Source organism: Numenius arquata, unplaced genomic scaffold (genome assembly GCF_964106895.1).
Source record: "Numenius arquata unplaced genomic scaffold, bNumArq3.hap1.1 HAP1_SCAFFOLD_1262, whole genome shotgun sequence".
In the NCBI taxonomy this organism is placed as follows: domain Eukaryota; kingdom Metazoa; phylum Chordata; class Aves; order Charadriiformes; family Scolopacidae; genus Numenius; species Numenius arquata.
This window is the reverse complement of record NW_027415514.1, coordinates 1-21,640: the sequence shown is the minus strand read 5'-3', so window position 1 is coordinate 21,640 and position 21,640 is coordinate 1. Positions and strand designations below refer to the sequence as shown.

General features: G+C 55.9%; 1 protein-coding gene across 1 annotated transcript; it reads right to left on the bottom strand.

Moving 5' to 3' along the window:
- Nucleotides 1-360: 360 nt before the first annotated feature.
- Nucleotides 361-20,527, bottom strand: AHNAK (AHNAK nucleoprotein). Its single transcript, XM_074167747.1, has 6 exons — nucleotides 20,018-20,527; nucleotides 19,778-19,931; nucleotides 18,391-18,578; nucleotides 9,378-17,685; nucleotides 4,654-9,005; nucleotides 361-4,281 (listed from the first exon to the last, which is right to left on the bottom strand). The coding sequence occupies exons 2-6, from the start codon at nucleotides 19,929-19,931 to the stop codon at nucleotides 361-363; spliced, it is 16,923 nt and encodes a 5,640-aa protein (XP_074023848.1). The 5' UTR covers nucleotides 20,018-20,527.
- Nucleotides 20,528-21,640: the final 1,113 nt, after the last annotated feature.

Here is a 21,640-nt window from a genome sequence, read left to right as displayed (position 1 = left end):
AAAACCACCCACCTCGTTTCCACGAAAATATTTGGTAAAATGGGGAAGGGAAGGAGGGGGAGGGGGGGGGAATAATATATATATTTCTTATCAAAAATAGCGGGCGAGTAAACGTAAAGCTCTCAGCGTTTCATGCACAAATCGGGGGCTCGAGAAGCTTCCTCCCCCCCCCCCCCCCCCCCCCCAGGGTTGGGGGGCCGGACCCACTGGGGTCTGAAGTAGCCCCCCCCCCCCCCCAAAAAAAAAAAATATATGTTATATACAGGCCCCCCCCCCCCCAAAAAATGCTATTTTATATACAAAGTGCTATTTTATGTACAGCCCCCCCCCCCCCTTTCCCCCCCCCACCCCGGTCCGTGGCTACTCCTTCTTCTTGGCCACCGTCAGCTCCACCCCGGGCAAGCGGAGACCCCCCCTCGTCCCGCTGTCGGTGCTGGAGGAGGAGGAACGGGGGGATTTTTTTGGGGGGGCGGGTGGTCCCCACCCCCCCTGACCCTTCCCCGTCTCTTCCTCGCTCCCCGTCACCTCGTAACAACCTTTGCTTTTGGAACCCATCCCCCCGAACGTCCCGAATTTCATTTTACCCCCTTTGACCTTCTCCCCCCCCCCCGGGGGGGAGGCCAGGTCTACCTCGGGGGTCCCGGGGTGGGAGGAACGTTCCTCGCTGAAGGAGGAAGAGCGGTGCCGAGTCTTCCTGCTCTTGAAGATGGAGAACTTCCCTTTGGCCGAGGGACCTTCCCCTTCCAGCTCCACCTCCGCCGACCCCAGGCTGGCTTTGGAGCTCTTCAGGTCCCCCTTGGACCCCGACATGGACCCCGACACCTCGGGGGAGCCCCCGCCGCTTTTCCCTTTGGCCTTGGAGAAATTGAACTTGGGCATTTTGAGCTTGGATTTCTTCAGCCGGACGTCGGCCTCCTCCGATTCCGTCTCGGCTACGGCGCCGGAGGAGGAGAGGTTGGGGTCCCCCCCCGGGAACTCCACGTCCACCCCCATCTCCCTGCCCTTCACCTCCGGGTCGGAAAAGACGAATTTAGGCATTCTTAACTTGGGGAAGGAGACTTTCCCCCCGCCGCCGCCGCCGCTTTCTGGGCTACCGAGGGTGACGCCGGGGCCACTGATGGCCACTTTGGGGCCGGTGAGGTGAAGGGCTCCGCCCCCGATGGTGGCCGCTTCTCCAGAGATGGTGGCACCACCTTTGATCTTGGGACCTTTCACGTTGAGGTTAAAACCCGACCCGGAAACTTTGGACACGTCCAAGGCTGGAGCTTCGAGGTGGACACTGGCTCCGGGCTCCTTGAGGTCGACGCGAGGAGCTTCCACGTTGACTTTGGGGCCTTTGATGTCACCGGCGACGTCCACCTCACCCCGTAGGTTTGGTCCTTTCAGCTTGAGGTCAACGTCCGGCGGTTGAAATTTCGGCCCTTTCAATTCTACATCAGGTCCTTCCAACCCAACCCCAACCCCGGAGCCCTTCAGGCCTCCTTTGACTTGGGGGCCTTCAAGAGCGACACCCCCGTCAGAGCTGGAAACACCGAACTGAGGGAGCTTGAGGGACGGGAGCTTGATGGTGCCCCCCAGAACTTCGAAGCCGACGTCGGGGGCGTCCGACGAAGCTTTGGGGGATTTGATGCCGGCGGAAACATCGAGGTCGCCCTTCAACTTTGGTCCTTTGAGGTTTACATCCAAATCCGGGGCGGAAATGTCCACCGAAGGCCCTTGGATATCGATGCCCGGGGCGCCGAGGTGGAGGTCGGCACCGGGGGCTTTGGCGTCCACCTCCACTCGAGGGACGGAGCAGTCGAGGCCTCCTCTCACGCTGAGGTCGGGGCCCTCCACGGTGGGGGGTTTCACCTTGGGCAGCTTCATCTTCCCTCCCAGGCCTCCGAGGTCGACACCCGGCGCCTCCAGGTTGACCTTGGGCCCTTCCACCGAACCCGAAACGTCCAGATCTCCCTTCACTTTTGGTCCTTTCAGGTTTCCATCAAAATCGGGGCCCGAGATTTGGGGCCCTTTCAGCTTCACGTCCACCCCACGGAGGTTCACGTCGGGGGCCGAGAGATCCAAGTTTCCCTCCGGCATTTCCAAACCCAGACCCATTTTCCCCACTTTGGGCAATTTCAACTTTCCTTCGGGACCTTCCAGTTCTGCTCCGGAAATGCCCACTTCCCCTTTGATTTTTGGTCCTTTCACATTCAAGTCGACGTCCGGCACCGGGATGGAGGGAACGGTGACGTCAAGGCTGGGGCCTTTCAGGTCACCCTCCATTTTCAAGTCCCCAAGGCCCACCTGCCCGCTGGGAAGTTCCCCCTCGAGTTTTGGGACGGCCACTGAGGCATCCCCCCTGAATCGGTGCGATTTAAGATCAAATTCAACATCCGGGAAGGAGATTTTGCCAAACATGGGTTTTTTCCCCTTGGGGGACTTCACCGAAGCGTCACCTTTGATGGTCACGTCGGGACCAGCCACGTTGACGTCCAGGTCGGGAGATTTCAGGTTCCCGTCGAGTTCTCCACCCGCCACGGTGACGTCGAACCCACCTTTCTTGCCTTTCACTTTGGGGCCGCTCACGTGAAGTTTCGGCATCTTGAACTTGCTCTTCTTGCCCTTCCCACCCAGGTTGACGTCCGGCGACTCCAGGTTGAGCTCCGCCTCCGGCAAATCCACTTCTACCCCCGGGGTCTTAATCTCCCCCTTCGGGCTTTTCATCCCGAACCCAAACTTCGGCTTCTTAAACTTGGGGAGTTTGACGTTGGCCTCCGGACCTTCGATGTTGAGGTCGGGGCATTCGACGTCTACTTCGGGGCCTTTGACCCCCAGTTCCGGGCCTTTGATATCAACTTCGGGACCTTTCAGGTTGCCTTCCATCTTCGGGGTGGAGAGGTCGAAGCCCCCCTTGGTTTTGTGGCCTTTCAAACTCAAGTCGATCTCGGGCATCGAGATTTTGGGAACGCTCACGTGCATCTCCGGCATCTTCAGTTTAGGACCTTTCAGTTTTCCCTCTGGCCCTTCCACGCTCAGGTCCGGGGCACCGATGTCGACCTTGGGGCCTGAAAGGTCCACCTCGGCCTTCGGCAGGTTCACGTCTACGTCGGGACCTTCCCCTTTAAAGCCAAACTTGGGCAGCTTCATTTTAGGCATCTTCACTTTTCCCTCCAGACCATCGACGTCCACCTCCGGGCCCTGGATGTCAACTTTGGGGCCTTTAATGTCAACTTCAGGACCCTTCAGACCTCCCTCCAGCTTGGGGCCTTGAAGGTCAGCGTCACCTTTCACCTTCAGGCCCTTGAGGTTCAGGTCTATGTCCGGCATGGAGATCTGGGGGGTCTTGATGTGCATTTCTGGCATCTTCATCTTGGGGCCTTTCAGTTTTCCTTCGGGCCCTTCGATGTTCACCTCGGGTGCCTGAAGGTCCAACTTGGGGCCTTTGATGTCAACGTCCGGACACTGCAGATCCCCTTCCAGCTTCGGTGCCGAGAGGTCCACGTCCCCCTTCACTTTGGGGCCCTTCAGATTGAAGTCAACGTCAGGCATGGAGAACTTGGGGGCCTTGATGTGCATCTCGGGCATCTTGAACTTGGGGCCTTTGAGTTTCCCTTCCGGCCCTTCTATGGTCACATCGGGAACGTCAACGTCTATTTTGGGGGCTTTCACATCAATTTGGGGTCCTTTCAAATCACCTTCCAGCCTGGGTCCGGAGACGTCGAGGTCTCCTTTCAGTTGAGGCCCTTTGATGTTGAGGTCGACGTCGGGGAGGGAGACCTTGGGAGCCTTAATGTGCATCTCGGGCATGGAAAATTTGGGACCTTTGACTTTTCCATCCAGGTCCAGGTCAGGAGCCTCCACCTGGACGCTGGGGCCTGAAATGTCCATGTCTCCCTTCGGGAGGTTCACGTCCACGTCCACCCCCTCCCCCTTAAAGCCAGGCATGGAAAATTTGGGCATTTTGAATTTAGGCAGCTTGAATTTCCCCTCCGGACTGTCGATGTGGACATCGGGGGCACCAACGTCCAATTTAGGAGCCCCAATGTTGACCTCAGGACCTTTCAGTTCACATTCTGGTCCTGACACCGACACGTCGACGTCTCCTTTCACTTTGGGGCCTTTCAGATTGAAGTCGACATCAGGCATGGAGATCTTGGGGGCCTTGATGTGCATCTCGGGCATCTTGAACTTGGGGCCTTTCAGCTTCCCTTCTGGGCCTTCAATGTCCACCTCCGGACCTTCAATGTCCACCTTTGGACCAGAAAGATCAATGTCCCCTTTTGGGAGGTTCACATCCACCTCTGGACCTTCTGCTTTCACCCCCGGCATCCCAAACTTGGGCATTTTGAACTTGGGCATCTTGAATTTTCCCTCTGGGCCATGAATGTCCACATCAGGGGCCTCAATATCGATTTGGGGGCCCTTGATGTCCACCTCGGGACCCTTTAGGTCACCCTCTATCTTGGGGCCCTTCAGATTGAAGTCAACATCGGGCATGGAGAACTTGGGGGCCTTGATGTTCATCTCGGGCATCTTGAACTTGGGACCCTTCAGCTTCCCCTCTGGACCCTCCAGCTCCACATCAGGAAGGTCAACATCAACCTTGGGGCCTTTGATATCAATTTCTGGGCCTTTCAAATCCCCTTCCAGCTTGGGAACAGACACGTCCACATCCCCCTTCACTTTGGGGCCTTTCAGGTTCAAGTCGATGTCGGGCATGGAGATCTTGGGGGCCTTGATGTGCATCTCGGGCATCTTGAACTTGGGACCCTTCAGCTTCCCTTCAGGACCTTCAATATCCACCTCTGGACCTTCAATGTCCACCTTTGGACCAGAAAGATCAATGTCCCCTTTTGGGAGATTCACGTCCACCTCTGGACCTTCTGCTTTCACCCCCGGCATCCCAAACTTGGGCATTTTGAACTTGGGCATCTTGAATTTTCCCTCTGGCCCGTGAACGTCCACATCTGGCACGTCAATGTCGACTTTGGGGCCCTTGATGTCCACCTCGGGACCCTTTAGGTCACCCTCTATCTTGGGGCCCTTCAGATTGAAGTCAACATCGGGCATGGAGAACTTGGGGGCCTTGATGTTCATCTCGGGCATCTTGAACTTGGGACCCTTCAGCTTCCCTTCTGGACCCTCCAGCTCAACATCAGGAAGGTCAACATCAACCTTGGGGCCTTTGATATCAATTTCTGGGCCCTTCAAATCCCCTTCCAGCTTGGGAACGGACACGTCCACATCCCCCTTCACTTTGGGGCCTTTCAGGTTCAAGTCGATGTCGGGCATGGAGATCTTGGGCGTCTTGAAGTGCATCTCGGGCATCTTGAACTTGGGGCCTTTAATTTTTCCTTCTGGACCTTCCAGCTCCACATCAGGGAGGTCAACGTCCAGTTTCGGGCCTTTGATGTCAACGTCCGGACCTTTCAGATCGCCCTCCATTTTTGGAAGAGAAACGTCCACGTCCCCCTTGACTTTGGGGCCTTTGAGGTTGAGGTCGAAGTCGGGCATGGAGATCTTGGGGGCTTTGAAGTGCATCTCGGGCATCTTGAATTTGGGACCCTTCAGCTTCCCTTCTGGCCCCTCGATTTGGACATCGGGGGCGCTGACGTCAAACTCGGGACCTTTAACATCCACTTTTGGCCCTTTCAGGTCACCTTCCACACTCGGCATCGCCACCTCCACATCCCCCTTCACTTTCGGGCCTTTCAGGTTGAGATCAAAGTCCGGCATCGAGATTTTCGGTGCCTTAAAATGCATCTCCGGCATCTTCAGTTTGGGGCCTTTCAGTTTTCCTTCTGGTCCTTCAATCTCCACATCGGGAACATCTATGTCTACTTTGGGACCTTTTATATCCAGTTCAGGACCCTTCAGGTCACCTTCCAGCTTGGGAAGAGACACGTCCACATCCCCCTTCACTTTGGGGCCCTTCAGGTTCAAGTCGATGTCGGGCATGGAGATCTTGGGGGCCTTGATGTGCATCTCGGGCATCTTGAACTTGGGACCCTTCAGCTTCCCCTCTGGACCTTCAATATCCACCTCCGGACCTTCAATGTCCACCTTTGGACCAGAAACATCCAATTCTCCCGTCGGCAGGTTCACGTCCACCTCTGGACCTTCCGCTTTGAAGCCCGGCATCCCGAACTTGGGCATTTTGAACTTGGGCATCTTGAGTTTCCCCTCCGGGCCGTGAATGTCCATGTCAGGGGCCTCGATGTCAACTTTGGGGCCTCCGATATTGATGTCAGGAGCCTTCAATTCCCCTTCCAGCTTTGGGGCAGAAAGGTCTACGTCTCCTTTCAGCTTGGGACCTTTGAGGTTCAAGCTGGCGTCAGGCATGGAAATTTTGGGTGCTTTTATGTGCATTTCCGGCATTTTAAACTTGGGACCTTTCAGTTTTCCTTCTGGGCCTTCGATGTCCAGATCGGGGGCATCGACGTCCAGCTTTGGGCCTTTGATGTGGACATCTGGCACGCTCAGGTCCCCTTCCAGTTTTGGCCCGGAGATATCGACGTCCACCCCTCCTTTTGCCTTGGGACCTTTCAAATTCAAATCGAAGTCCGGCATGGAAATATTGGGGGCCTTGATATTCATTTCGGGCATTTTAAACTTGGGGCCTTTCAGTTTTCCCTTGGGACCTTCAACGTCAAGGTCAGGACCTTCTATGTCAACTTTGGGTCCTTTCAGATCCACCTGGGGAAGGGAGACGTCCACGTCCCCCTTCACTTTGGGGCCTTTCAGGTTCAGGTCGATGTCGGGCATGGAGATCTTGGGGGCTTTGATGTTCATCTCCGGCATCTTGAACTGGGGGCCCTTGAACTTCCCCTCTGGGCCTTCAATCTCCAAACCAGGACCTTCCACCTCCAGCTTGGGACCCGAAACATCCAGCTCTCCTTTGGGAACGCTCAGGTCCACCTCCGGCCCCTCGGCCTTCAAGCCGGACACTCCAAATTTGGGCATTTTGAACTTGGGCATTTTGATTTTACCTTCCGGCCCGTGAATGTCCACGTCGGGTGCCTCAACGTTGACTTTGGGGCCCTTGATGTCCACCTCGGGACCTTTCAGTTCCCCTTCCAACTTGGGGCTGGAAAGATCTAACTCTCCTTTTACTTTATGGCCTTTCAGATTTAGCTCCACGTCGGGCATCGAAACTTTGGGGGAGGAAATACTCAGAAAGGGCATTTTAAATTTGGACCCTTTGGATTTGGCCTGAACGTCCACCTCCGGAGCCTGAACATCGACTTTGGGCCCAGATATTTCCACGTCGGGTTTTTTAAGTTTCACGTCCACCTCAGGGCTTTGCACTTTCGGGCCGGAAAAGCCAAATTTGGGAAGTTTAAACCTGGATTTTTTAGCTTTTCCCTCAAGATCGAGCTTGGGGCCTTCGACCTCCAGTTCCGGCCCTTTGATGTCCACTTTAGGAGCTTTCAGTTCTCCCTCTATTTTGGGAAGGGAAGGATCAACGTCAGCTTTCAGTTTGGGGCCTTTCAAATTGAGGTCGATATCCGGCATGGAGATTTTAGGAACGTTGAATTCTATGTCCGGCTTCTTAAATTTAGGGCCTTTAAGTTTTCCTTCTGGGCCTTCGATGTCCAGATCGGGAACGTTAATGTCAACCTTTGGACCTGAAAGAGCGACATCAGCTTCGGGGAGATTCACATCAACTTCTGGGCCTTCTCCTTTCAGCCCCGGCACCCCAAATTTGGGCATTTTGAACTTGGGCAATTTGATTTTACCTTCCGGCCCGTGAAGGTCCACGTCGGGAGCCTCAATGTCGACTTTGGGGCCTTTGATGTCCACGTCAGGACATTTCAATTCACCTTCCAGCTTAGGAAGAGACACGTCCACGTCCCCCTTCACTTTGGGGCCTTTCAGATTGAAGTCGACATCGGGCATGGAGATCTTGGGGGCCTTGATGTGCATCTCGGGCATCTTGAACTTGGGGCCTTTCAGCTTCCCTTCTGGGCCTTCAATGTCCACCTCCGGACCTTCAATGTCCACCTTCGGACCAGAAACATCCAGGTTTCCTGTCGGCAGGTTCACGTCCACCTCTGGACCTTCTGCTTTCACCCCCGGTACCCCAAATTTGGGCATTTTGAACTTGGGCAATTTTACTTTACCTTCTGGGCCATGAATGTCCACATCAGGTGCCTCAATGTCAACTTTGGGGCCCTTGATGTCCACCTCGGGACCTTCCAGCTTGGGGACAGACACATCCACGTCCCCCTTCAGCTTGGGGCCCTTCAGATTGAAGTCAACATCGGGCATGGAGAACTTGGGTCCTTTGAAGTGCATCTCGGGCATCTTGAACTTGGGACCCTTCAGCTTCCCTTCTGGACCCTCCAGATCAACATCAGGAAGGTCAACATCAACCTTGGGGCCTTTGATATCAATTTCTGGGCCTTTCAAATCCCCTTCCAGCTTGGGAACGGACACGTCCACATCCCCCTTCACTTTGGGGCCTTTCAGGTTCAAGTCGATGTCGGGCATGGAGATCTTGGGGGCCTTGATGTGCATCTCGGGCATCTTGAACTTGGGACCCTTCAGCTTCCCTTCAGGACCTTCGATATCCACCTCCGGACCTTCAATGTCCACCTTCGGACCAGAAAGATCAATGTCCCCTTTTGGGAGGTTCACGTCCACCTCTGGACCTTCTGCTTTGAACCCCGGCATCCCGAACTTGGGCATTTTGAACTTGGGCATCTTGAATTTTCCCTCTGGGCCATGAAGATCTACATCGGGTGCTTCAATGTCAACTTTGGGGCCCTTGATGTCCACCTCGGGACCTTTCAATTCCCCTTCCAGCTTGGGGACAGAAACATCGACATCCCCCTTCAGTTTTGGGCCCTTCAGGTTGAAGTCAACGTCAGGCATGGAGAACTTGGGGGCCTTGATGTTCATCTCGGGCATCTTGAACTTGGGGCCCTTCAGCTTCCCCTCTGGCCCTTCCAGCTCAACATCAGGAAGGTCAACATCAACCTTGGGGCCTTTGATATCAATTTCTGGGCCCTTCAAGTCCCCTTCCAGCTTGGGAACAGACACGTCCACATCCCCCTTCACTTTGGGGCCTTTCAGGTTCAAGTCGATGTCGGGCATGGAGATCTTGGGGGCCTTGATGTGCATCTCAGGCATCTTGAACTTGGGACCCTTCAACTTCCCTTCTGGGCCTTCAATGTCCACCTCTGGACCTTCAATGTCCACCTTCGGGCCAGAAACATCCAGGTTTCCTGTCGGCAGGTTCACATCCACCTCTGGACCTTCTGCTTTCACCCCCGGCATCCCAAACTTGGGCATTTTGAACTTGGGCATCTTGAATTTGCCTTCTGGGCCATGAATGTCCACATCTGGCACATCAATGTCGACTTTGGGGCCCTTGATGTCCACCTCAGGACCTTCCAGCTTGGGCACGGATACGTCCACATCCCCCTTCACTTTGGGCCCTTTCAGATTGAAGTCAACATCAGGCATGGAAAACTTGGGTGCCTTGATGTTCATCTCGGGCATCTTGAACTTGGGACCCTTCAGCTTCCCCTCTGGCCCTTCCAGCTCCACATCAGGAAGGTCAACATCAACCTTGGGGCCTTTGATATCAATTTGGGGTCCTTTCAAATCCCCTTCCAGCTTGGGAACGGACACGTCCACATCCCCCTTCACTTTGGGGCCTTTCAGGTTCAAGTCGATGTCGGGCATGGAGATCTTGGGGGCCTTGATGTGCATCTCGGGCATCTTGAACTTGGGACCCTTCAGCTTCCCTTCAGGACCTTCAATATCCACCTCCGGACCTTCAATGTCCACCTTCGGACCAGAAAGATCAATGTCCCCTTTTGGGAGATTCACATCCACCTCTGGACCTTCTGCTTTGAACCCCGGCATCCCGAACTTGGGCATTTTGAACTTGGGCATCTTAAATTTTCCCTCTGGCCCGTGAACGTCCACATCTGGCACGTCAATGTCGACTTTGGGGCCCTTGATGTCCACCTCAGGACCTTTCAATTCACCTTCCAGCTTGGGAACAGACACGTCCACATCCCCCTTCAGTTTGGGGCCTTTCAGATTGAAGTCAACGTCAGGCATGGAGAACTTGGGTGCTTTGATGTTCATCTCGGGCATCTTGAACTTGGGGCCCTTCAGCTTCCCTTCTGGGCCTTCAATGTCCACCTCTGGACCTTCAATGTCCACTTTTGGACCAGAAACATCCAGGTTTCCTGTCGGCAGGTTCACGTCAACGTCTGGACCTTCTGCTTTGAAGCCCGGCATCCCAAACTTGGGCATTTTGAACTTGGGCATCTTGAATTTGCCTTCTGGGCCGTGAAGATCTACATCTGGCACATCAATGTCAACTTTGGGGCCCTTGATGTCCACCTCGGGACCCTTCAGGTCACCCTCCAGCTTGGGGACAGACACGTCCACGTCTCCCTTCACTTTGGGGCCCTTCAGGTTGAAGTCAACATCGGGCATGGAGAACTTGGGGGCCTTGATGTGCATCTCGGGCATCTTGAACTTGGGACCCTTCAGCTTCCCCTCTGGCCCTTCCAGCTCCACATCAGGAAGGTCAACATCAACCTTGGGGCCTTTGATATCAATTTCTGGGCCCTTCAAGTCCCCTTCCAGCTTGGGAACGGACACGTCCACATCCCCCTTCACTTTGGGGCCTTTCAGGTTCAAGTCGATGTCGGGCATGGAGATCTTGGGCGTCTTGAAGTGCATCTCGGGCATCTTGAACTTGGGGCCTTTAACTTTTCCTTCTGGACCTTCCAGCTCCACGTCAGGAAGGTCAACGTCCAGTTTCGGGCCTTTGATGTCAACGTCTGGACCTTTCAGATCACCCTCCATTTTTGGAAGAGAAACGTCCACGTCCCCCTTGACTTTGGGGCCTTTGAGGTTGAGGTCGAAGTCGGGCATGGAGATCTTGGGGGCTTTGAAGTGCATCTCGGGCATCTTGAATTTGGGACCCTTCACCTTCCCTTCTGGACATTCCAGCTCAACGTCTGGAGCCTCTATATCCACTTTCGGGCCTTTTACTGTGACTTCAGGCCCTTTCAGGTCACCTTCCACACTCGGCATCGCCACCTCCACATCCCCCTTCACTTTCGGGCCTTTCAGGTTCAGATCGAAGTCCGGCATCGAGATTTTGGGAGCCTTAAAATGCATCTCCGGCATCTTAAATTTGGGACCTTTCAACTTCCCCTCTGGGACCTCAATATCCACATCAGGAGCTTCTATGTCAAGTTTAGGGCCTTTGATGTCTATCTCGGGGCCTTTCAGGTCACCCTCTAGTTTGGGGGCAGAAACATCCACGTCTCCCTTCAGCTTCGGACCCTTCAGGTTCAAGTCGATGTCGGGCATGGAGATCTTGGGCGTCTTGAAGTGCATCTCGGGCATCTTGAACTTGGGGCCTTTAATTTTTGCCTCTGGACACTCCAGGTCCACGTCAGGAAGGTCAACGTCCAGTTTCGGGCCTTTGATGTCAACATCTGGGCCTTTCAGATCGCCCTCCATTTTTGGAAGAGAAACGTCCACGTCCCCCTTGACTTTGGGGCCTTTGAGGTTGAGGTCGAAGTCGGGCATGGAGATCTTGGGGGCTTTGAAGTGCATCTCGGGCATCTTGAATTTGGGGCCCTTCAGCTTCCCCTCTGGGCCTTCGAGGTCAACGTCAGGAATGTCTATGTCCACTTTGGGCCCTTTCAGTTCCAGATCCGGCCCTTTCAGGTCACCCTCTATTTTGGGTACGGAAACATCCATTTCTCCCTTCACTTTGGGACCTTTCAAGTTGAGGTCCACGTCGGGCATGGAAAGTTTTGGGGCCTTAATGTGCATATCGGGCATTTTTATCTTGGGCCCTTTCCATTTGCCCTCAGGGCCTTCAACGTCAACATCGGGAACGTCAACGTCCAGCTTCGGACCTTTAATGTTCACATCGGGTCCCTTCAAGTCCCCTTCTAATTTTGGAACGGAGACATCCACACCCCCCTTCGCTTTGGGGCCCTTCAGGTTCAAGTCGATGTCGGGCATGGAGATCTTGGGGGCCTTGATGTGCATCTCGGGCATCTTGAACTTGGGACCCTTCAGCTTCCCTTCAGGACCTTCAATGTCCACGCTGGGCATCTCGACATCGACCTTTGGGACAGAAACATCAATGTCCCCTTTTGGGAGGTTCACGTCCACCTCTGGACCTTCTGCTTTCACCCCCGGCATCCCGAACTTGGGCATTTTGAACTTGGGCATCTTGAATTTTCCCTCTGGCCCGTGAACGTCCACATCTGGCACGTCAATGTCGACTTTGGGGCCTTTAATGTCCACGTCAGGACCTTTCAGGTCACCCTCCAGCTTGGGAAGGGACACGTCCACATCTCCCTTCACTTTGGGGCCTTTCAGATTTAGGTCAATGTCCGGCATAGAAATCTTGGGTGTTTTGATGTGCATCTCGGGCATCTTGAACTTGGGACCCTTCAACTTCCCTTCTGGGCCTTCAATGTCCACCTCCGGACCTTCAATGTCCACCTTCGGACCAGAAACATCCAGGTTTCCTGTCGGCAGGTTCACATCCACCTCTGGACCTTCTGCTTTCATCCCCGGCATCCCAAACTTGGGCATTTTGAACTTGGGCATCTTGAATTTGCCTTCTGGGCCATGAATGTCCACATCTGGCACATCAATGTCAACTTTGGGGCCCTTGATGTCCACCTCGGGACCTTCCAGCTTGGGCACGGATACGTCCACATCCCCCTTCACTTTGGGGCCCTTCAGATTGAAGTCAACATCGGGCATGGAGAACTTGGGTGCCTTGATGTTCATCTCGGGCATCTTGAACTTGGGACCCTTCAGCTTCCCTTCTGGCCCTTCCAGCTCAACATCAGGAAGGTCAACATCAACCTTGGGGCCTTTGATATCAATTTGGGGTCCTTTCAAATCCCCTTCCAGCTTGGGAACGGACACGTCCACATCCCCCTTCACTTTGGGGCCTTTCAGGTTCAAGTCGATGTCGGGCATGGAGATCTTGGGGGCCTTGATGTGCATCTCGGGCATCTTGAACTTGGGACCCTTCAGCTTCCCTTCAGGACCTTCGATGTCCACCTCCGGACCTTCAATGTCCACCTTTGGACCAGAAAGATCAATGTCCCCTTTTGGGAGGTTCATATCCACCTCTGGACCTTCTGCTTTGAACCCCGGCATCCCGAACTTGGGCATTTTGAACTTGGGCATCTTGAATTTTCCCTCTGGCCCGTGAACGTCCACATCTGGCACGTCAATGTCGACTTTGGGGCCCTTGATGTCCACCTCAGGACCTTTCAATTCCCCTTCCAGCTTGGGGACAGACACGTCCACACCCCCCTTCACTTTGGGGCCCTTTAGATTCAAATCGACATCAGGCATGGAGATCTTGTGTGCCTTGATGTGCATCTCGGGCATCTTGAACTTGGGGCCCTTCACCTTCCCTTCTGGCACTTCAATGTCCACCTCCGGACCTTCAATGTCCACCTTTGGGACAGAAACATCAATGTCCCCTTTTGGGAGGTTCACGTCCACCTCTGGGCCTTCTGCTTTGAACCCCGGCATCCCGAACTTGGGCATTTTGAACTTGGGCATCTTAAATTTGCCTTCTGGGCCATGAAGATCTACATCGGGTGCTTCAATGTCGACTTTGGGGCCCTTGATGTCCACCTCGGGACCCTTCAGGTCACCCTCCAGCTTGGGAGCCGTGATTTCAACATCCCCTTTCATGCTGGGCCCTTTCAGGTTGATGTCCACGTCGGGCATGGAGATCTTGGGTGCCTTGATGTGCATCTCGGGCATCTTGAACTTGGGACCTTTCAGCTTTCCTTCGGGACACTCCAAATCGATATTGGGGGCCTCAACATCTAGTTTTGGCCCCTTGATGTCTATTTCTGGCCCTTTCAGGTCACCTTCCATCTTAGGAGCCCCAATATCCATTTCTCCTTTCACTTTAGGTCCCTTCAGGTTCAGGTCCACGTCCGGCACGGAGATTTTGGGGGTTTTGATGTTCAGCTTCGGCATCCTGAACTTGGGACCTTTCCATTTGCCTTCTGGTCCTGTCACCTCCAGCTCCGGCCCTTCCATCTCCACCTCCGGTCCGGAAAGTTCCATCTCCCCTTTGGGCAGGTTGACGTCGACCTCGGCTCCCTCAAACTTCGGGCCGGAAACGTGGAAATGAGGCATTTTGACTTTCGGCATTTTCAGTTTGGCTTCTGGACACTCCAGGTTGACGTCGGGGACCTCCACGTCTATTTTCGGCCCCTTGACGTCGATCTCCGGCCCTTTCAAATCCCCTTCCACCCTTGGAGCCGCCACATCCATCTCTCCTTTAATTTTATGTCCCTTTAAGTTCAAATCTACATCCGGCATCGATATTTTGGGGGCTTTGATGTTCAGCTTCGGCATCTTAAATTTGGGGCCTTTTATTTTCCCTTCTGGACATTCCAAGTCTACCTCGGGCATCTCAACATCCACCTGGGGACCTTCCACCTCTATTTTGGGGCCTTTCAGATCTCCGGAGACCTTGGGACCAGAGATATCCACGTCTCCCTTGAGTTTGGGAGCCTTCAAGCTCAGGTCTACGTCTGGCATGGACAGTTTGGGCGTCTGAATGTTCAGTTCGGGCATTTTAAATTTGAGACCTTTCCCTTTTCCTTCCGGCCCTTCGATGTCCACGCTCGGCACGTCGATATCCACCTTGGGTCCAGAAATGTCCACCTCACCCTTGGGAAGGGTCACGTCGACACTGGGCCCCTCTCCCTTCAGTCCAGGCACCCCAAATTTGGGCATTTTCAGCTTTGGCATCTTCAATTTACCTTCTGGCCCATGAATGTCCACCTCTGGGGCTTCTATGTCAACTTTGGGGCCTTTGAGGTCAAGTCCAGGTGCTTTGAGTTCTCCTTCCAGTTTTGGGGCACAAACGTCCAGGTCTCCTTTCACTTTGGGGCCTTTCAGGTTGAGGTCGATGTCAGGCATGGAGATCTGGGGGGTCTTGAAGCTCATCTCAGGCATCTTCACCTTGGGGCCCTTCAGTTTTCCTTCTGGCCCTTTGATGTCCACGCTCGGCACATCGATATCTACCTTGGGTCCAGAAATGTCCACCTCACCCTTCGGAAGGGTCACGTCGACACTGGGCCCCTCTCCCTTCAGTCCGGGCACCCCAAATTTGGGCATTTTCAGCTTTGGCATCTTCAATTTACCTTCTGGACCATGAATGTCCACCTCTGGGGCTTCTATGTCAACTTTGGGGCCTTTGAGGTCAAGTCCAGGACCCTTCAAATCGGCTCCCATCGTGGGGATGGAAACGTCCAGGTCACCCTTCACTTTGGGGCCTTTCAGGTTGAGATCAACATCTGGCAGCGAGACCTTGGGGCCTTTCAGTTGTCCTTCTGGCCCTTTGATGTCCACGCTCGGCACATCGATATCTACCTTGGGTCCAGAAATGTCCACCTCACCCTTCGGAAGGGTCACGTCAACACTGGGCCCCTCTCCCTTCAGTCCGGGCACCCCAAATTTGGGCATTTTCAGTTTTGGCATCTTCAATTTACCTTCTGGACCGTGGATGTCCACATCTGGTGCCCCAAGGTCAACTTTGGGGCCTTTGAGGTCAAGTCCAGGACCCTTCAAACCTACTTCTACCGTGGGGACGGAAACGTCCAGGTCACCCTTCACTTTGGGGCCTTTCAGGTTGAGATCAACATCTGGCAGCGAGACCTTGGGGCCTTTCAGTTGTCCTTCTGGCCCTTTGATGTCCACGCTCGGCACGTCAATATCTACCTTGGGTCCAGAAATGTCCACCTCACCCTTGGGAAGGGTCACATCGATGTTGGGTCCCTCTCCTTTCAGTCCGGGCACCCCAAATTTGGGCATTTTCAGCTTTGGTATCTTCAGTTTGCCCTCTGGCCCATGAATGTCCACCTCTGGGGCTCCAAGGTCAACTTTGGGGCCTTTGAGGTCAAGTCCAGGTGCTTTGAGTTCTCCTTCCAGTTTTGGGGCGCAAACGTCCAGGTCTCCTTTCACTTTGGGGCCTTTCAGGTTGAGGTCGATGTCAGGCATGGAGATCTGGGGGGTCTTGACATGTACCTCCGGCATGGGAACTTTGGGGCCTTTGACATCTACGTCGGGGACGTCCACGCCCAGTTTGGGGCCTTTGACGTCAAAGTGAGGCCCTTTCAAGGTGCCACCCATTTTGGGGACAGAAACATCCGCTTCTCCCTTCACCTTCGGTCCCTTCACGTTAATGTCCGTATCCGGCACGGAGATGCCGGCTCCTTTCAAGCGACCTCCTGGACCTTCAAATTCAACGTCGGGAGCCTTTACCTCCATCTTGAGCCCCTTGGAGCCAAGTCCTTCCACCCCGGGGCCGGTGACGCCCACATCTCCCTTCACCTGAGGTCCCTTCAGCTTCAGGTTGACGTCCGACAGAGAGATGTGGGGCGTTTCCACCTTCTTGAACGTGGGGCCTTTCCATTCTCCTTTGGTGGCCACCTCGGGAAGGCCGACGTCGGCCACCACCGGTCCCACCTGGCCCTTGGGCAGCGTCACTTCCACCCCGGGACCTTCCCCTCGCAAGTCCGAGGCAGTAAATTTGGGGAAGTTCATGTGGGGCATTTTGAGGATTCCCTTCCCGCCGGGAATCTCCACCTCGGAAGGCGGGAGCTCGACGGCGGGTCCTTTGATCCCCACCCCGGGGACCTCCAGTTGTGGGGCAGGGACCTTCCCAGCCCCCTTCAGCCCCACGTCCACCTTGGGGCCTTTCGCTGAAGGAGCTGAAACGTCCGATGCCGGGACGTGGATGGAAGAGGAGGAGGAGGTGACATCCGGGCACGGCACCGGAACGTGGGCCCCAACTTGGGGGGCTGGAGCTTCGGGGCCGGATCCCGCCGTCGGGAACCCAAATTTGGGCATTTTCAAGACGGGGAAGTTGATTTTCCCCACGTCGAGGGGCGGGGTTTCCATCGCCGGTGACGAAACCTCAACGCCGGGGCCTTTGAGACCTCCCTGAAGACGAGGGGTGGAACCATCAAGGTGGGACGGTGTCCCCCCAACGTGGCCGTCGGTGCCAGAAACGTGTCCTTTGCCGTCCAACCCGGGCCCCTTGAGGTGAAAACCCACCTCCAGGTTCCCCATCTGTCCGTTGGTCTCGATTCGGGGCGACCCAAGGGAGGAGGCGCCAAAAACGTCACCTCCCGCCATCTCCACCGTCACGGATTTTCCAGTTTCCCCACCAGGAACGTGGCTCTGGGGCAGTCGAGGGTCCATCCGAGTCCTCAGGTCCAGGCCCACGGTTGGAGGTCCCGACGCCGTTATCCCGACCTTTCCCGAGGGAGCCTCCCCGAGGTGGACGTCCAACTTCTGGGCAGAAGAAGAGTCAACCCTTGGTCCTCGGAGGTCCACGTTCCAGTCCGGGCCTCGGCTGCTTCCCCCAGGTCCCGTCTTCATCCCAACGTCTCCTTCTACCCCCGTCTCCATCGTGTGGGTCGTCTCATGGCTCGGGATGAGGATCTTAAAGTCGGGGCCGAGGACTTGGAGGTCTCTAGCTCCGTCGTGGCTGCTGACGTCCACGGTGTAGGCCGTGACCTTCCTGGTGACGGTGATGGTCCTGCTCTGTGTCCCACCGGCCTCCCCTTCCAGCACCTCCTCCGACTTCAGCCGGGGTTTGATCTTGGTGGTGTAGATCCTCCTGTACTCCTCATCGTCACCGCTCTGGAACCACAGGAGACCTTCATGAGCACCCAAGGGGTTTCTTCACCCCCTCTTCTTCCTCCCACCCCATCCCACCATCGCTCACCACCATCCTCAGCCCTTCCTCTTCCTCCCACCCCATCCCACCATCCTCAGCCCCTCCTCTTCCTCCCACCGCATCCCACTGTCCTCAGTCCTTCCTCTTCCTCTCACCACGTCCCACCATCCTCAACCCTTCCTCTTCCTCCCACCCCGTCCCACCATCACTTCCTCCCCCTCCTCAGCCCTTCCTCTTCCTCCCACCCCATCCCACCATCCTCAACCCTTCTTCTTCCTCCCACCCCATCCCACCATCCTCAACCCTTCTTCTTCCTCCCACCACGTCCCACCATCCTCAACCCTTCTTCTTCCTCCCACCACGTCCCACCATCCTCAACCCTTCTTCTTCCTCCCACCACGTCCCACCATCCTCAACCCTTCTTCTTCCTCCCACCACGTCCCACCATCACTTCCTCCCCCTCCTCAGCCCTTCCTCTTCCTCCCACCCCATCCCACCATCCTCAACCCTTCTTCTTCCTCCCACCCCATCCCACCATCCTCAACCCTTCTTCTTCCTCCCACCCCGTCCCACCGTCCTCAACCCTTCTTCTTCCTCCCACCACGTCCCACCATCACTTCCTCCTCCTCCTCAACCCTTCCTCTTCCTCCCACCCCCCCAGGACTCACCAGGACGACTTCTGGGCTGGTGGCCGCGAAGACCTCGTGTGACCAGGACTGTCCCGGCAGCGGGGACCTGTCCCCTTTGCGTTGGAGGCGCAAGCCCACCCGGTGGTGGCCCATGCTGTTGAGGAGCTGCGTCACCTCCCCCGACTGCAGGTTGTCGAAGTAGACGGTGGCGCTCACGATCTGGTCCCCTGGGGGTCGAGGGGGGGGGGTGGGGGGGGGCAAGAGGTGAGATATTGTGGAAGGGACCCTCCCCCCCAACAACACCCCCAGCAGCGAAACGGGGAGCAACCACCGTTCTTGGGGTTCTTCCCCCGAGGAGGAGGAGGAGGAGGAGGAAGGAACCGAGGCCAAGATGGAAAAACAGACACAAGGAACCCATTTCCCCCCCAAAAAAACCCACCCCCAAATCTGCCCCACAACAAGCTCCGCCAAGGGCTGCACCCCCTCTTCCTCCTCCTCTTCCTCCTCCTCCTGAGCAGGGACCTCCTTCCCCCTCCTTCTTCCTCCTGAGTGAGGACTTCCTTCCTCCTCTTCCCCTTCCTCTTCCTCCTGAGCAGGGACCCCCTTCCTCCTCCTCTTCTCCTTCCTCTTCCTCCTGAGCAGGGACCCCCTTCCTCCTCCTCTTCTCCTTCCTCTTCCTCCTGAGTGGGGACCCCCTTCCTCCTTCTCTTCTCCTTCCTCTTTCTCCTGAACATGGATCCCCTTCCTCCTCCTCTTCCTCCCGAGCGGGGACCTTCTTCCTCCTCTTCTTCTCCTTCCTCCTCCTCCTAAGCAGGGACCCCCTTCCTCCTGACCAGAGATCCCATTCCTCCTCCTCTTCCTCCTGAGTGGGGACCCCCTTCCTCCTCCTCTTCTCCTTCCTCTTCCTCCTGAGGAGGGACCCCCTTCCTCCTCCCCACCAAGGTGCCCCCTCCCCCGAGGGACAGATGCCCCCGTGTGGGGAGACACACACGCCCCCCCCAGCTCTGCCACCAGCTCCGGGGACATCAGAGGGACACGGAGCTGTGGGAGAGGGACCAGAGGAGGCCACGGAGACGCCCCAGGTTGGTCGGGGCTTTGGGCAACCTGATCTACTGGGAGATGTCCCTGCTCATGGTGGGGGTTGGACGAGGTGGCCTTTGAAGATCCCTTCAACCCAAACCAGCAAGGCCAGGTTCAAGCAACCTGGTCTTGTAGATGTCCCTGCTCATGGTGGGTACGGGATGAGGTGGCCTTTGAAGGTCCCTTCAAACCAAACCAGTCCATGACTCCATGACTGGAAGAGTTGAAGGCCGGGTTGGAGCAACCTGATCTACCGGGAGATGTCCCTGCCCATGGTGGGGGTTGGATGAGGTGGCCTTGAAAGGTCCCTTCCCACCCAACCCCTTCTGCCATCCCATGGTCCCACCTTCCTTCACGACGCCCATCTTGGCAGCCGGGGAGTTCTGCTGCACCCGCTTGACGAAGACCCCGTCGTCCGTCTGGTCGATGGTGATGCCGTGGGAGCCGCTGCCCTGCCAGTTGGGGAGCAGGATCTCCCGGGTCTCCTCCTCCTTCTCCATCTGGGGGAGGGAGAAGGAGAACATGATGGAGGAGGAGACGGCCGTGGGTTTTGGACGCGGGATGAAACCAGTTCCATCCCACTGACCTTGCTGGGATGCTGGTCTCGGCTGGATCCGCCCCAGGAATCCCTCTGCCTTCACTTGAGGACTTCACAGCAGCTTTCGTTTCACCTTCTCAGCCTGGGGGAGACATCGGAGAGGTCCACGTGAAACCCCAGCTCTTCCTCCCGCCCCCTCTTTGGGCCAACATTGAGGTCTTTGGGCCCAACTTTTGAGGTCTTTGGGCCCAACGGGACAACAAGCGATAAAGTTCCGCAAGGACCTAAACGCCACCACGGCCCGGGGGTGGCCGAGGGCCACCATGACTCCTTGACCCAACCCAAGACGGTCCTCAGAGAAGCTCCTCTGGCTCTCGCTAATCGATATTTCTGCCGTTATGTGGAAACGAAAGAAATTCGAGCGTTGGGGGGTCGGGAAGGACCTTTGGGTCATCAACCCTCCCTCTTCACCCCGTGTCTTCTTCTGCCCTGGAGAAGCAGGAGGAGACACCTCAAAGTTGGCTTTATTTTTTTTTTTTTTTCCCCCCACCAAAAAGCAAATCGAGGGGATTTCCCCCATTTTTAGCGAGTTCCGGGCGCGGACGAGAAACAGAGAGAAGAAATTCTCCTTCCAACGCAACTACGAAGGTCACGAGGAGCAAAGACGATGAGGAAGGTCCTTCCAAAGTCCGGACACCGTGACCTTCCACAGCGGAACATCTACCGAAGGGCAAACCCACTTCACGAAGGGCCGATTTCATGAATTTGAACCCAAATTTAGAGAAAAGTTGGGTATTTTCAGCCGCTCGGGTCTGGAACCCACCCGCCAAGGGGGTCTCCACCAAACGGGCCCCATCACGTCTCCATCACCCTCATCTGCTGCCCCTCCCAGTTCTTCCCAGGCACCACCAGTAAGGGGGGGACCCGACGACGCAGAAGGGGATTTTTTTGGGAGGGATTTGGGTTTTTTTTGGTCCTTTTCTACCACCCAAAGAGCTAAAGCTCAAAGCAGCTCCTTCAGCATCAAGCCATCACCCAAGGAAGCGACGCAACTCTAGGGAGCCCACCATCCACGCGGCGTGGACCTTCTTGAAGGAACCCAACCCGGCGAGGACACGAGCGTCCCCAACACGGAAGGGTCAACAGAGGCCCTGCTTGAACGTCACCGGTGGGACGGGACGTTGTCTTCTCCTGAAGCCCCCAAAGGAACCTCGGAAATCACCCGGTGGAGGTGGGGGGTGGGACCTCTGGGAGTCACCAGGTCCAACCCTCAAGCGGGGGCCACCTAGAACCGGGCCATGGAGGACCACGGCCAGGTGGTTTGTGACCATCTCCAAGGGCTGAAGAGCAGAAGACCTTTGCAGGACCTGGAAGATGGGGCAGATGATGCCCCTCAGCAAGTTTGGGAGGATCAGGTGATAGACCAGAAGGTGGTGCCACCACCCAGAGAGAACCTCCGCCGGGAGGGGGGGGGCGGGGGGGGGGGGGCAGGTGAGGTTCCTCCCGTGGCTTGAGAGGAACCTCATGAAACTCCCACAAGGAGAAGTGGTTTGGGCCACATCTGGGGAGGAGCTGCCCCACCACAAACCAGTATCTGCTGGGAGGGGGGGGGGGGGGGGCTGGAGGGAAGAACAAAGGTTCTTTTTTTTTGGGGGGGGGGGGTCCTGGTGG